The 16,131-nt window shown below is 37.0% G+C and overlaps 1 protein-coding gene across 1 annotated transcript; it reads right to left on the reverse strand.

The window, feature by feature from the left end:
- Positions 1-1,318: 1,318 nt before the first annotated feature.
- Positions 1,319-14,872, reverse strand: LOC123660776 (diphthine--ammonia ligase). Its single transcript, XM_045595811.1, has 14 exons — positions 14,451-14,872; positions 13,991-14,175; positions 13,327-13,400; positions 12,009-12,114; positions 10,985-11,154; positions 10,356-10,843; positions 6,914-7,098; positions 6,309-6,440; positions 4,562-4,723; positions 4,082-4,247; positions 3,567-3,668; positions 3,245-3,426; positions 2,770-2,927; positions 1,319-1,478 (listed from the first exon to the last, which is right to left on the reverse strand). The coding sequence occupies exons 1-13, from the start codon at positions 14,563-14,565 to the stop codon at positions 2,772-2,774; spliced, it is 2,223 nt and encodes a 740-aa protein (XP_045451767.1). The 5' UTR covers positions 14,566-14,872; the 3' UTR covers positions 1,319-1,478; positions 2,770-2,771.
- Between the last annotated feature and the right edge of the window lie 1,259 nt (positions 14,873-16,131).

Consider the following 16,131-nt stretch of genomic DNA (forward strand, 5'->3'; position numbering starts at 1 on the left):
TATGAATGAAATCCAGCAGCTCTTCTTCCAAGTGACAATTTAATTTACTCACTTAAGACAAAATGCTAGTTGTTAACGAGAAGCTGTTTCTTCGGCTCTGAAATAAGGTTTTAAATAATAAAAGTAACGTTAATAAAATTATAGTTATAAGACTTATAGAAATAAATCTTAATCGAAATCTTTTTTATTTCAGCGCCAGTTCCGAGCTAGCATTTTGACTTAATTTCAAAGTACAAAACATAGGCTACCTTTATCTCCTAATTTATTAACATTCGCCCTGGAAATTGTCCAAGCCCGATGATAAAAGATTAGTATAAAATAAATTATATAGCAGAGTTATAGTATGTTTATTTTGAGTATGAGAAAATTATTTATTCAAACCATTTCTATAGTATTAAATAGACGAATTAGGCATTGTTAATTTCCCGGGCGATGCTCAAGATTTATCAAGACTACTACAAATATTTTCGAAACGATGTCATGTGAAACTGCGTTGTTGTAATATATGTAAGGGTTAATATTACGATCCTATAGTACGGTTGTTAGTTACGATGTTTTATAGAATTGTCCTTTTACTCTTAACAAAGACTATTATCGAACTTTAGAACTTATGCCAACGCTAAACGTTTCTCGACATTTGTATAAAGTTAATTGGTTTCTTTTATGTTGTTATTTTTAAGTACGATAATTAAACAAAATATCGTTGGCTTTTGTCTTCGAATGTATATAAGCGATTTATGAGTGAAGACAATTCTGTAAGACGGAGTGACGTCACCATTCGACGAATATAGAAACATAAACCCAGTTCGTAGAGCATTTCGACCGTTTATGCGTTCTCTGTACTTACGATACTTTCTGCGCGCTATCGTCTTTAACCTCTGCTGAGTGCAATCTATCCCAGTTTGTTGTGTATTATAACTTGTATTAGAAGTGTAATCAGTAACTTCAACTAATACTGATTAAGTGTAATGTATCGAGTTTAGTTTATAATTATGCTTTCTTTATTATTAATCATAATTTACTTAGTGACAATTATAAGATAAAAATTATGTCAACTGATTATTTCATCAAATCATGTAACTTTTGTACGATATACACGACTGGTTTCGGTGTGTCTCCACACCATAAATCCGCATTGCTTTATTGACACAGGTGAATAAGACTTACTTGTAAGAGAAATAATTATAACTTTTATGTCTACTTAATGCAAGTGTAAACGTTCTAGAAATCTCGCACTGTTCGGTCAATTTTGTAAAAAAATAAAGTAAATTTAATTTGACCCTTTGGTTTTATTATTTTGACTAAATCAAACACAAAATTTATCCAATAAAAATAATATAATTTATATAATTTGACTTAAAATATGTTAAACTCGGTAGCATTATTAACAAAACTTTATAAACACTGAAAAATATCCAGCAAATATATTTTTAAAACGGCAATAAAGCATCTGCGTTTATAGTCCACGAGCTGGTTACCTGCAAGAAAGGAAATTATTTATTTATTTACGAATATAATAAATAAATATGAAAGTTTAGCTCCCTTCTATGAAAGCTTAAGAAGCGGTTTTTGTTTACATTGATTTAAAATTTCATTATTATCTATACAAATAAATAAAATTGGAGTGTCTGTTTGTAATATTAAAATAACCGCTTTTTATGGATGTATACACGGTTTTTTACAATTTTTGTCTATCTGTCTGTCTGTTTGTTGGACCGATTTGGACGAGACTCACTGGCTAGAAATTTATTTATTTTGTAACTGCGAACTGAACAATAATTTTTTTTAATACCACGCGGATGAAGTCGCGGTCATAGCTAATTTTTAAATAAAGTCATAAATGAAACTGAATTTCAAACGGACAATTAGCCTATAAATAGGAAAAACCATTATATAAGTGAATGGTTAGAATTTAATTATAAAAAGAAGTTAATAGTACAATTATGGAATTCTAAACCAGTCTTGCAACCTTCAACCTTTTACTACCATGGACATGTTTGTAAGTTCCAGACATTCGTTCCGTTAATGTCACGATTCCAGTACATGTTCTTACTAAATTTAAATAAATAGTTCCTTATTTTGAAAGGTAACATTTTTTTAATAATATATATCAGCACTGCCCATCATAATCGCTGTACAAAATAAAACTCCTCGTAAATCAGGAATAACAAAAATCGCGATAGTTCAGTGCTCTCGACACTACTACAAGTAACGTAAAAGTCATTGGTTCGACTTTTTTTATACTGTTCTCATGTGTATTGTAGTCCTGACACGTTCCTGATACGTTCAATATGACCTGTGACAATGTTTTTGATAGATGTCAAGAATTTGTATTTTAAAATCTTTTATAATTTATGTTTTACAATCTATTCATTCGATATTTTGCTACGTGAATAGTCCCTTATAAAAAGTTAGTGGAGATTACAAAGATATAATATAATATATATATAATTCACTGAGGTAGGGCACAGCAGGAATTTCCTGCTCAAAATATGAAGCAGCCCGACTGGGGTAGTACCTCGACCTTACAGAAGATCACAGCAAAATAATACTGTTTTCAAGCAGTATAGTAGTGTAGTAGTGTTCCTGTTGGTGAGTAAGGTGACCAGAGCTTCTGGGGGGAATAGGGGATAGGTTCGGGAACGTGCTTGCGATGTTTCTAGTGTTGCAGGCGTCTATAGGCTACGGGAACCGCTCACCACAATGTGGGTCGTACGCTTGTTTGCCGAGCTAGTCGTATAAAGAGAAAAGAATAGGAGTGGTGAGTACGGTCACTCCTGCAGGCGCAGGCCGCTGATGGACAGGAAGGTGAAGGCGTTGTGCAGCGCCGCCGCCGGCACCAGCGTCAGGCACAGCCGCGCGCGCGCGCTGGCCGCCGCCGCGCGCGCCGCCGCCGCCAGCCGCGCCGGCGCCGGGCTGCCCCACACCTGCGCCACACGCTGTGCTCAACTATGTTCTAATACACGTCCTGACTTTAGGAGGTGGTGAGCTGCCAGGCACCCTATTCGGGTGGAAAAACGCGCGCCATAGTATATTAAATTGCAAATTGAGTTAAATTCAGGAGATGGTAAACGGGGAAACTTTTCGTAGGTGGAAATTTTAGAGGGCGCTTATTATTTAAATTTGTACTATAGTCCTAATTATATTAAAAAAACATTTAAAAAAGCGTCCTCTATTGTTGAGAGGGCGCTACTAGTAAGTCTGCTCGGTGCAGCTAGTGGTCAGCTAGCGCGGCGGTCGTCACCTGGTAGAAGACGCGCACGTAGAGCGCGGGGTCGCGGCCGGCGCAGTCGTTGAGCAGCTTGCGCAGCGCGTACAGCAGCACGTGCTGCAGCTCGGCGTCGGGCACGCGCTCAGCGCTGCGCCGGTGCGCCGCGCACGCCGCCGCGTCCGGGAACGACACCTGGCTGGTCGACGGCGACGAACCTCCACAGTTACGTTACAGTGTTTAAAACAATCGGAAAGTTCTAACGATATATAAGAAATAATTAAATTTGCCTCATTATTAGCCGTCACTCGACAATTAAATTGAAGCATTTTTAAAATGAAAATATTCAGTTTCTAACCGGTAGCCACATAGCAGACAATAGCGGCGACGGTATTCTCGTAATTCCATCTCCTCGTTATGGCAACCTTGTAATCACCGACGTTGCAGCCGGTTTCTTCATCTGCAAAATTTAAATAAAAAAAATTAAAACTTAATTACATAACTAGGTCATATAATAAATATATAATTATGAAATATACATTACGTGATACGAGTCTGTGGTCTCTATCAGTTTGCGTATATATTTACGCCTACGTACGTTGTACGAGGCGCGTGTGCGTCTGCTAGTTGCATGGACGTTGCGCGTATGATTATGCGTACATACGTTGCGCGTGTGCGTCTGTTGGTGACTGTATGCATGTACGTTGCGGATGTGCGTCTGTTACTATGTGTGCATGTATGTTAGGCATATCTTGTTAGTGTGTGTACATGTACGTTCCGGGTACGCGTATGTACATCACATTGCGCGTACGCTTATATTCGTATGTACATGTACGTTGTGCGAGTGCGTGTGCTTGTTAGTGTACGACTCACAGTCGAAGCGGTTGTTGTCGGTGTGCGCCCAGGCGTGCCACTCGACGGCGGCGGCGCGCGGCAGCGCAGACACGACGGCGCACTGCACCATCGCGCCCGCCGTGCGCCGCTCTAGCTGCCGCCGCGCCTCCACGGCCGCGCCGCGCGACGTCACGTAGCACACGCTCTGCCATAAAGAGACGTCATTTTATAGGGTACTATGTATGCGTGTTCTTATAAATTATTATATAATACATAGGTATATGTCCTTTTTATAATAACGGCAATAGTCATCTTTATTACAACAAAATTTAATATTTTTTTTTGTATTGAAGTGTTGAACACTTGTATAAAATAAAAATACCTACTTAAGGTAATTAAAACAGTATTAAGTTTTTTAGTTTATTATAGAAAAAAAGTAGAACAGCGAATAAACTTAATTGCGAGCGCGCGCCGCCCTCCGCCGGCCGCGTGCGAATAGTACTACGTAATCTAGCGCACCTGCACGACGCTGCGGATGTTGGCGCGCGGGTGCGCGGCGCGCAGCACGCGGGTGAGGTGGCGCAGCGCCAGCGCGCACTGCGAGCGCGCGCCGCCTTCCGCCAGCCGCATGCAGCCCGGCACCAGCGCGATCTGGCCGCACGTGCCCACCACCTCGCCCACCTGCACACAGGCAACACGCCGGTCATACCAGTACCATACAGAACACCTACACCTATACAGAACGTGACTAGACGTTCCGTTTTGAACGGGACCGTCCCGTTATTTTTGGTTTGGATCCATAAATGTTCCTTTTTTCGAAATGGCGCAAAAGTTTACCACTTCGTGGCGGCGAGGAGATCCCGAGAGGAGCCCCCGACGTTGGAGGAGGTCGCACACATGCGGAGGCAGGCGCAGGACATCCTGTTGCGGCGGTGGACGGAGGACCTGGCCCGCCGGTCCCCGGGCAGTGGACGGTGGACGCGGTCAGGCCGTTCCTTCGGAAGTGGGTGGTTCGGCGACTCCAGCCTGCCACGAGTGTGGGGCGCCAGATGATACGCTTTCGGCGCTCCTCGGACGGTATCTCTCACTGCCGAGCGTCGTAAAAGCCATGCTCGAGAGTGAGAGATCGTGACAGGCGGGGGTCTCCTTCCGCGAAGAGGTTATGACACAGAAGGCCGCGGAACGGGCCAGGGAGAATAACGTCTCCGCTGACCCACTCCGGCGCAGACGTACGGGGGCAAAGAGGAGACGGTGTGCCCACCTCCTTTCCCCTCGTAATAGTGGGGTCGCCGGCCGATAGTCGGGGGACTTCAACCGGCCGGACGACACGACCCCACATGTCTGAGGGGTGGCCTTGTTGTGAGCGAGGCCACCCCCACCATTGTGCCGGGGCCCGGAGGTTTCGTCCGGGCCTACCGCCGGGGCGAGGTGGCGAATGCTAGGGCGACCCCATCTCGCTCCACCAAGGCGGACGACTGCTCACACGTGGTGGTTTTTTAGTCAGTAGGAGTTCGACATAACCCTCTGGCGCCCCTGCGCCGGAGGGTATCCATGATGGATTTAACCAACACCCCACGTAAAAAAAGGGCACAGCAGGTAATTTCCTGCTCAAAATCTGGAGCAACCCGACCAGGGTAGTATCTCGACCTTACAGAAGGTCACAACTCCATATTATTGCTCTCAAGCAGTGTCGTGTTCCTGTGGTAAGTAAGGTGGACAGAGCTAATGGGTATCGGGGCTAGGGTCGGCAGCGATCTTGCAATACTTTTAGTGTTGCAGGCGTCTATAGGCTATGGAAGATATATATCGATGGCTCCTATGTATACTGAGTCAACTAACAACTTTTGATAATTTAATTTTTTAAGATATTAATAACATTTACTTGATTTTTTGCTCAAAATATGGAGCAGCCCGACTGGGGTAGTACCTCGACCTTACAGAAGATCACAGCTAAATAATACTGTTTTCAAGCAGTATTGTGTTCCTGTTGGTGAGTAAGGTGACCAGAGCTCCTGGGGGGATTGGGGGTTGGGTCGGCAACGCGCTTGCGATCCTTCTGGTGTTGCAGGCGTCTATAAGCTGCGGTAATCGCTTACCATCAGGTGAGCCGTACGCTTGTTTGCCGACCTAGTGACATAAAAAAAAAAAAAAAAAAAAAAGATTTCCTATCTACCTATGTAAAAAAAAAATAAAGTTATTAAAAGTAGAGTTGACTCAGTATACTTAGGAGCCATCAATATATTAGACAATTGTGTCCATTACTAACCTTCACAGCTTGGCTATAGGGTCCAATGTTGGCAGGCGCCCAATGAGATATACCTTGCACATGCATCGTCACTCTTTCCCTGGAGCCATGGTCCGAGTCCGGGTCTTTATCCTGGTATGGTTTATATGCAACCTGTTAAAAGCACATTTTTATAATAGTAATATTTACTTGTTATTTATCAGTAAAACTCAAATACAAAACTTACATATAGTTTTTTTAATGTTTACGCTAATTTCAATTATTATAATGACATGACAATGACAACTTTATCGCGTTTTAGGTTTTTTACATGTCCGACGTTTCGGATACTTTACACTTTTACAGCATCCCAGACACGAAAGAACTCCCGGAGTCTGAGAGTCAGAGGATTTAATATGCTATTATCATATATTTTAAATTGACCCCTTATTTTCTATAAAGAAACTAGCGCAGGAAATTGGATTTCAGAAAACATAACGATTATATAAATATCGCGCGTTTGATAGAACATCTTTCGGGTCAGCTAGTACATAACAAAAATAATAAAAGTAAAAGGAGCGAATTCATAATTTCTAATTAAATTATGTGAACAAAGCTTGGTCCATATTGTGTACTTGTGTACTTACTGCATCCATTATGAGACCAACATTATTCGGCAAGGGAACTTGTACGCACACTCTAGTAGGAGGGTTCGGAAATGAGAATTTTTCCACATATATCGCATTGAGAGCCGAGTATTGTTCCATATCTCTCATATATATGTTCACAGAACATACTTCCTTTAAACTTAAATCCTCAGAGTCCAGTAAACCTAGAATAGTTTAAAAAAAAATTGAAAATAATGTTTGTATTATTATCGTGCTATTCTAAGAAATAACATTTCAATAAATTTTTATATATTTAGGTAAAATTCAGTAGTTCTAATGAGTATAGCTAGGTAAACATACTATAATTTAAAATGAAATATCTATACTTGTACATACTTTTTACAGAATTTCTGTTTTTTTTTGTGTTTAAAAAATTAATTGTACATTTTTTTTAATGAACTTCTTCTTTTTAATCATTGTTTTATTAACATTTAATTTTCTACGTGTTTCGTACTCAAAGCCACATTCAATCGTGACATTCATAATGACTAATCATTGACAATATACTCATATCAGTTTCGTAATATAATGAAATTCCATGCACAAATATTACAACAAAATGTAATAGTATAAGTGATCAACTGAACAGAAGAACCATGATTTACCGGACAAAGCATGTGAAGTGATATAGCACGGACGCGGAGCACGAATTTCGTACATTGACCCCTCATGTTTTGTCTTTGTCGCTCGCGTATAAACATATTGCCGTTGCGCTCACACAGGTGTAGTGACAGCCGTATTCACAGCTTGTCAACCTTTTTACTTTTATTTTTTTTTACCAAATTTAAGTCACAAGATTCATCGTTTTTTATTTTTAATTTAACTCAAAAGTTAACAATACTTATATTAAATGCGAATGTTTGTTTATTGGTGTCTTTTTTTCACACAGCAACAGATCTAAGATTTTTTTTGCATATACAAAGTATAGCCACCAAATTGTACACATCTATAATATATATAAACGCGAAAGGTCATTCATCACGAAATCTCCGAAACTATAACACCTACAAACTTGAAATTTGGCAGGTAAGTTTCTTATAGAGCGTAGACATCCGCTAAGAACGGATTTTATGAAACTCAACCCCTAAGGGGGTAAAACGGGGGTTGGAAGTTTGTATGAAAGTTCTATGTTTCTGAAGTAAGATGCTTGATATTTAAAATGTATGCTCTATAAATGATGATAAGGTGTTCAAATAATGTATATTTAGAAATAAACTCCCTTTTTGGGTTAAAACGGGGGATGGTAGTTTGACTCACTCATCACGAAATCTCCGAAACTATAACACCTAGAAACTTGAATTTTGGCAGGTAGGTTTCTTATAGAGCGTAGACATTCGCTAAGAACGGATTTTACGAAACTCGACCCCTAAGGGGGTAAAACGGGGGTTGGAAGTTTTTATGAAAGTCCTATGTTTTTGAAGCAAGAGACTTGAAACTTAAAATGTATGCTCAATAGATAGTGAGAAGGTGTCTAAATAATGTATCTTTTGAAATTAACTCTCTTTTGGAGTTAAAAGTCCTATGGTTTTGAAGGAAGAGACTTGAAATTTAAAATCTATACTTTATAGATGGTGAGAAGGTGTCCAAATAATGTAACTTTAGAAATAAACTCCCTTTTCGGGTTAAAACGGGGGATGGTAGGTTGACTCACTCATCACAAAATCTCCGAAACTATAACGGCTATTAACTTGAAATTTGGCAAATATGTTCCTTATAGGGCGTAAACATCCACGGAGAACGGATTTTACGAAACTTGACCCTTAAGGTGATAAAACGGGGGTTGGAAGTTTATATGAAAGTCCTATGTTTTTGCAGTAAGAGACTTGAAATTTAAAATGTATGCTCTATAGATGGTGACGAAGTGTCCAAATAATACATCGTAATCTATATATATAAAAGAGAAAGGTCACTGACTCACTCATCACGAGAACTCAAAAACCGCTGGATGGTCCATCCATCCAAGATGGACTAAAATGAAATTTGGCAGGAAGATAAGTTATAGTTAGTAGACGTCCGCTAAGAATGGATTTTGCGATATTCCATCGTCTAGGGGGTTTAATTGGGGTTGATAGTTTGTATGAAACATATACAGCAGCTATAAGTTCGCCTAAAAGGCTATTTATACTGCAGCCTGAAAATAAAACTAAAAATGTGGTGTATAGAGAGGTTTTATAAAAATAACTATTAAATTATACTAAATTGTGCGTTTGAAAAAATTACTCGGAGTGATAAGCATTTCAAGTGACTAAAATAAAAAAATAATTCGCGTTAAGCAGCTTAATAGTAATGCATATCTTTATAACCACGCGGACGTAGTCGCGGGCAACAGTTAGTGTATTATAAAACAATGTCCCCAAAAGCGTATGTGATCGATTCCCTCAAAATCTACTGAACGGATTTTCATGCGGTTTCACCAATGGAGAGAGGGCTTCAATAGGAAGGTTTACGGAATGGCTAAGCCGATTTTGATGAGAGTTTCACTGGAAGTTTGCCGGGAAAACTTTGTGACAAACTAATTACAACGCGGGCGAAGCCGCGGGCACAGCTAGTAGTAATATATATAGTTCTTTTCTATGATTAAACAAAAAATATTTTATTGTGACTAGACCGATCCACGGACAGACAGCGTAGTAATATTTAGTGTAGTTTGCAAAAAACGAGTTTTAAGACATCCCAAATTCTAAACTCTACCGATTTTTTAAAGCTTCGTACTTTATATAAAAATTTTGAGAACCACTGGCAGTAGGCAAAAAGGTCATTGTACGAAATTCTTCGTGCTCCGCGTCCGTGCTATACCAGACACAGGCTCAGTGGGTATTGGAATAGTAACGCTGAGTTTTCAAGTTGTAGGTATATCTGTCTTCAAAATTAATCACGAGTTTAGATTAACATGGAGATGAAACGTTAATATTTTAGAATAAATTCTGAAACATTTATTTTGATAAATCTGAAGCTTGTGACGCCGCGTTGGCGCAACGGTCACAGTACTTGTTTGTGGCTGTTGCGCTGGTGGTTGCGGGTTCGATCCCAGCACATGACAAACATTTGTATTGGCCATACAGATATTTGCCATGGTCAAGGTGTTTGTGCAGTCCTTGTGGCTCTCCCCACCGTGCCTCGGAGAGCACATTAAGCCATCGGTCCCTTTGGTTATCATGTACATCTGATAGTGATCGTTACTCATAGTAGGGAATATATCCGCCAACCTGCCAACCCGGGAGCAATGTGGTGGATTAAGCCTCCTTCTCCTACATCGAGTAAGAGACCTATGCCCAACAGTGGGATATTACAAGCTGAAGCAAAAGCATGTATTTTGAAAAGTGTGTGTCTTATTTTTATAATTAAAGAGGCTTTAGTAGGAGACATTAGCATAACACACAGTGGGAACTACCAGATAAAGCTCCTGAACAAGTTTACCTACTAATGAGTTTCTTCATAGCATCATCTGTGGCTACAGCTGTATCGACACCTTCGCCCACAATGCCTCCGATAAAATACCATCCTTGTGTATTGCCATATATAGATCTATGATCTAAAACTGGATGCATGTCAGCCGAGTCGCTCATATCATCGTAGTAGTATCCGTCAACTAAATCACTATCAGTTGTATCTAAATTTGTTTTGTCCCCGGAGTAAGTGAGCAATGGGTTCAATTCGTTTTGCTTAATTTTTTCCTCTTTTTCTAATTTCTCGAAAGATTCTAACTCTGTTTCACTTAGTTCTATATCACTTATGTCGCTAAACACCGTATCGTTCAGATCCTTTACAAAGTCTAATGAGCTTTTCACTGTTGGAGGTAGTTTCATTGATTCGTCGAAATTATCTTTAGATTCTAGGTGTAGTTTTAAATTTAAATATCCAACCGACGCCACAGGGTCTTCTGAATGTATCACTAATTCTTTTTCGTCTCTGTTAACAAACATTTTGTTTTATATTGCATAGTTTCAAAAATATATTTAAGCTAAATATAACATAAGGCCTGTTTTTATTGGATGCTCTGTTTGTCAGTAATAAAAAAATTTTTTTTTATATGTGAAGAATAACACTTACAAAACTAATTTCTTTCTAAATAGTGGACAGTCCAGGGTGAAAGTTTCGTACTCCCCACCTTCGCCACAAACATTGAGTCCATATTTCTCTTGCATGACTAGAAGGTGTGGTTGTATCTCTTTGATTGTCATACCCAAGTGTATCCTGGGATCTAGACCTAAAGCTGCCACCTAGATTAATTAAAAAAAAATATACACACTCACCTTTTTAAGTAGCTAACAAATTTAGGAATATTAATATAACATCAAAAACTAATATAAAGCGATTAACGGACTTTCAGTGATAAGTGTAAATTATTTACAATCAAGTATTCCTCAACATCATTATTTTTTTTTTTGTTAAAGATTTCTTTGACACACACAACACAGTAATTTACATAAAATATGATTTAGTAATATGCATGATTGGATAAATACACTGAAAAAAAAAAAAACATATATTTAATATTACAAATCAACCAAAGCTTTTAATTAAAATGTAAAGAAAATATGTAACATTTTGTAAATTATAAATTAATCATCATACGAAGCAATTACGAAAGATAGTAGATATTGATTGTACTATGTACATTAATAACATGAAACACAGACATTATCTAAATTAGAAGAAGAAAAACACATTTACTTATCTATGAAGATAATGGTGATAATACCAACAATTATGAAACTATTATTAAACAAAAATCAGTCTATCATTTATATTATCATTCATTTAAAGCAAATACATTAGTTAGCTATTTCATAATTAGAAAATCAATTTATTTTTGTTGTTTTTACTATAAAATTTTAGTCTGAAAAATTTTGTGGTTTGTACATAAGTACTTTTCCATTCTAAAATTTTAATAAACCGTCATTAGACACAATTTCGTTAAACACTTACTTAATTAAAATTTACAATTACTATAAAATTAAAATTTTAAGGTACTACTTATTCATAAGAGCAGAACATAAACAAAATAATGAATATGCATTTTGAAAATATACTAAATTCTAATAGCACTTTTCAATATAAAGTAAAATGTTACCTTGATGATGATGGCTTCAACCCCACTTGCTATCATTTCTTGCAGCAATTCCTTCTGATTCCGACGCCACAAATAAGCAAGTGACACCAAGCCGAGCCTTTGACACCTGAAAAAATTAACCCATAACTTGTATGTTACATATGAAAATGGGATATAACATATGGTAAAAGAACATATAATAAAATATTTATATCATTCAAGGCCAATTATAAAATATATTATTAAGTGTGCTACATATTCCATCAAAAACATTGCAGAAAAACCCTTTAATTTACCTACCATCTGTCTCCTCTGACTATAAACAAAATACTTTCATTTGGCGAGCAGTTAGCAAATTCAATACGTTTGCGAATAGATTTGATATAGATCTCTTTGACACTTGCTGTGCGTCTGTTAGAAAGTTGATTAGCGACTCATTCTTTAACTCTCTTTGATTTTGTTGGTATTGTGTTAACAAGATTATTATAGATACATTGATATATCTTAGAGAAAAAATGTGATATGTGGTTAGTGATGTATTTCTGTTGTAATTTCTATTTCTATATGTGGGGAACTATTATTAGCTTTATGTTTCTATGTAAATTGTGTATTAGTGAAAGTATTTTAGGTGTTGTTCCTCCTCAAAATGAAATAAATAAATATTATAATTTCAATTTTCCGTTTTTTATGAATGACCTGTAGTTGCATACCGAAATATCCTCAAATGCATAATTTTATCTTTTATTCACTAATAAGGTAACATGATTTTACGTGGCACATATAATTACTGTTTAGTACAAAATATAAATATTTATAAATTTATACATAGAGTACAAATTTAAAATTACTAATAATTTTTATTATATATAATTAATTGTGTTGAAAAAATCACCTTTAATTACATCAATAAGTAATACAATGTATTTTAATAAAAAATAGTCAAGTAAATATGCATTTTGAAAGATTACTCAAAAATTAGCAATCAGGTCTCAATCAAAATTGAATGGGAACTCAAGACAAGCAATCAGCTTTTGATTAAAATAAAAATCATCAAAATCAGAACAACCAGTAAAAAGTTATGTGGTAGAATACAATTTGGTCCATGAAACAATTAAGCAATCATTATTATAACTCAAAGAGTACTTGTCAGATATCAATCAATTAAATTTAAATGAGACCAAATCAGTCTACCCAGTCAAAAGTTCTGCGGTAACACATAAAAAATATATAAACAAATTGAGAACCTTCTCCTTTTAAGGAAAGTCAGTTAAAAACAATTACATACACTAAGCACGATATACGACTAACACACAGACAAATAAAAATAAAACCAACTTACACATTCTCAACCCTAATTCTTTGGTAATCTGATAGAATAGCCCCACAAGCAACAGCTTCTATGTCTAATTCTCTCTGAAACAATTTTTTTTTTCTGTTATATTGGATTTTGATAAAAGCATGGTATCTTAGTGTTATTTATTCATTTATACTTTATTGTGTACCAAAAACTAGTACAAGGGACAACCAATCCAAGTTACTATTAGTTTTGTGACTAAATAAAAATATAAGTTTAGTTTTGAATATGAAAGTAAGTTATATAAATTTTATTGAATATTTTTATGATACACATATAATTATTTTATTTTACATATAGACATTTGCTGTGTGGTTATGGCAGTTATAGCCACCCTTACTCTTCCCGTGGATGTCGTAAGAGGCGATTAAGGTATATCACAGACCCACTACCACCTTGGAACTTAAAAAGTCGACCAATGGCAGTATAACCATCCAACTGCCTACTTCCAAATACATAGGCCGAAGAGGGGCAGCAGCATTTTCGGTACGACAAAGCTAGCCCTGCGGTCAACAGCCCACAAGACATAAGAGTAACCATACTATGGGCAAAACACATGATTTCGTGCCATTTTTGGCACGAACTTGGGGAGGCCTATGTCCAGCAGTGGACTGTAATAGGCTGAAGTGATGATGATAGATATAAATACCTTAATTTTTGACAAAAGCCTGTACAAATCCTCCACTTCGTCATTATCTGTTGGATTATAGTTACGTCCTTGATTAATAGGGACCCCAGATATCACATCCCTATAGAGAGGCAGACCCATAGCTTCCGCATACAGGTCGATACACTGATGCCCTACTGTCTGATACATATAACTGTCCAGCTCATCTACAAAACAAATTACATAGTATAAAAGTGTTCAAATTAAAAACGAAAATGTACAGAATACATTTATACAAACATATTAACAATTATAATTAATGTAACTGCAAATTATATTTATAAGTAATAGTTTACGTGAGTTAATAAATTCATTGTAATTTTATAAGAAATTTAATTGATGTACAACATAAATTCAGATTAAAAAAAAACTCAATACGATACTCATATGAAATTTGAGATATACATTATATATCTAAATCGGTATATATGACAACAGTAACCTTTATAAATTGGTTGGAGGTTGGCCAGGGCTACAATCGTATGGCCGGCGCCGACGCACTGCATCATATTGTAACAGCTGTCCTTTCCTCCACTTATTAACGCGACAGCTCTCATCTTTGTACAATTACAATATCAAGAGTAACAAACTTATTATAATTACATAATAATCATATTAGTTATTTGTGCGAAAACAATATAATTATTTTACAATGCGGTATCCTTCACAACAGCACCATTATTTAGACAAAAAAAATCATCTCACACTACAGCTCACTTCACAGTAAGCTTGTGAGAAAACTAAATAAAAGTACAGTCATTATCTAAAGTAAAGATAACATTATTTAATTAGAAAGGAAATATGAAAAATTTACACTTTAAGTGCAACGAAACGTCATTTCTGCAGTATGTCATTCATGAAGTTAAGAGCGATTGTGTTGATCTTGATTCTTGCTTATTTGATTAGAGTTATAAGAATTATAGGCTAAAAAGAAAAAAATATAATTTTAAACGAGGCAATTAGAAAAAAAAGTATTTTATTTGGTAACAAATAAAGGTACAATTCACACTTTTACAATTAAGGTGATATAAATAAATGTATTCACAACTAAAGTGCATCTGTTATCTGAACTAGTAAGATAACTGAAAACCCTCTAGAAATCCATATTTAATTACACAATTAGTCGTGAAGTGTAATACAGAGCAAACAATAGTTTAATAAATAAAATTCAAAAAAGTTGTCTTGGGATTGCTGAGGGATTAATTAATTAGAAGTGATTTTTGTGTTTGCTGTTTATGTTTGTTTTTTAACTTACTAAATCTATTTTTAATTATACTCACCTGTATTTCAATTTGATTTAAAACCTAGTTAATATAACTAAAATTCAATTAAATACTTGATAAAAATGCAATTAATACAAATAAAATAAAATATCAAAATATACAATTTTAAAACATAGTCAATAGTAATAATAATAATAATAATTATTATTATTTCACTGAATGTCACTCCACCCGCCCAATACATAATAGATACATATATTATAATAACTACTTATATAAATAATATAGTAAATTTACTTATACTTACATATATAAATATAAGCGGGTGGAGGAATACGCCCCGGCAGGGAGATCAAACGGTCGGGGGTTAGGGCTGTAGGCCGAGAAACCGGCGGACAATCCTAGCCGAGTCAAGTAACACCGCCTTCTGCATCCTGGCTGCGATCGAACCGTCCCGGATCCCCAGTTGCCTCAGATGGTGAGCGAGGCTAACCAGGATCAAACCGTTGGCAGATATTACGATAGGGATTATTTCAGCAGACCCCACACCCCACATGTCGACAATCTCGTGCGCCAGATCCAGATATTTACGTTTTTTCTCAGTCTCGGCTTTCACGAGGTTCTCGTCATGCGGGACGGTGATGTCCACTAAAAATACCCTCGACCGTGCCCTGTCCATCACCACGATATCAGGCTTGTTCGCCAGTATCGTCCTGTCTGTGGCGATCGGCAGGTCCCAGTAGAGCCGGACTCCGTCGCGTTCGAGTACTGGCACCGGTGGGTATTTGTAATACGGCATCCTTTGTTCCAGGAGACCGTACATAAGAGCAAGCTCTTGGTGGAGAATCTTAGCCACTTGGTTGTGTCTGTGCAAGTACTCAGTATTAGCAAGCGCGGAAC

This window comes from Melitaea cinxia, chromosome 16 (genome assembly GCF_905220565.1).
Source record: "Melitaea cinxia chromosome 16, ilMelCinx1.1, whole genome shotgun sequence".
In the NCBI taxonomy this organism is placed as follows: domain Eukaryota; kingdom Metazoa; phylum Arthropoda; class Insecta; order Lepidoptera; family Nymphalidae; genus Melitaea; species Melitaea cinxia.

Excerpts from the sequence above, each read along its gene's own strand:
- LOC123660776 (XM_045595811.1), bottom strand. The coding sequence starts at position 14,565 with ATGAGAGCTGTCGCGTTAATAAGTGGAGGAAAGGACAGCTGTTACAAT. Across the intron at positions 11,155-12,008 it reads TTGAAGCCATCATCATCAAG|GTGGCAGCTTTAGGTCTAGA; the intron begins GTAACATTTTAC and ends TAATTAATCTAG. Across the intron at positions 4,724-6,308 it reads CCTATAGCCAAGCTGTGAAG|GTGGGCGAGGTGGTGGGCAC; the intron begins GTTAGTAATGGA and ends GCCTGTGTGCAG.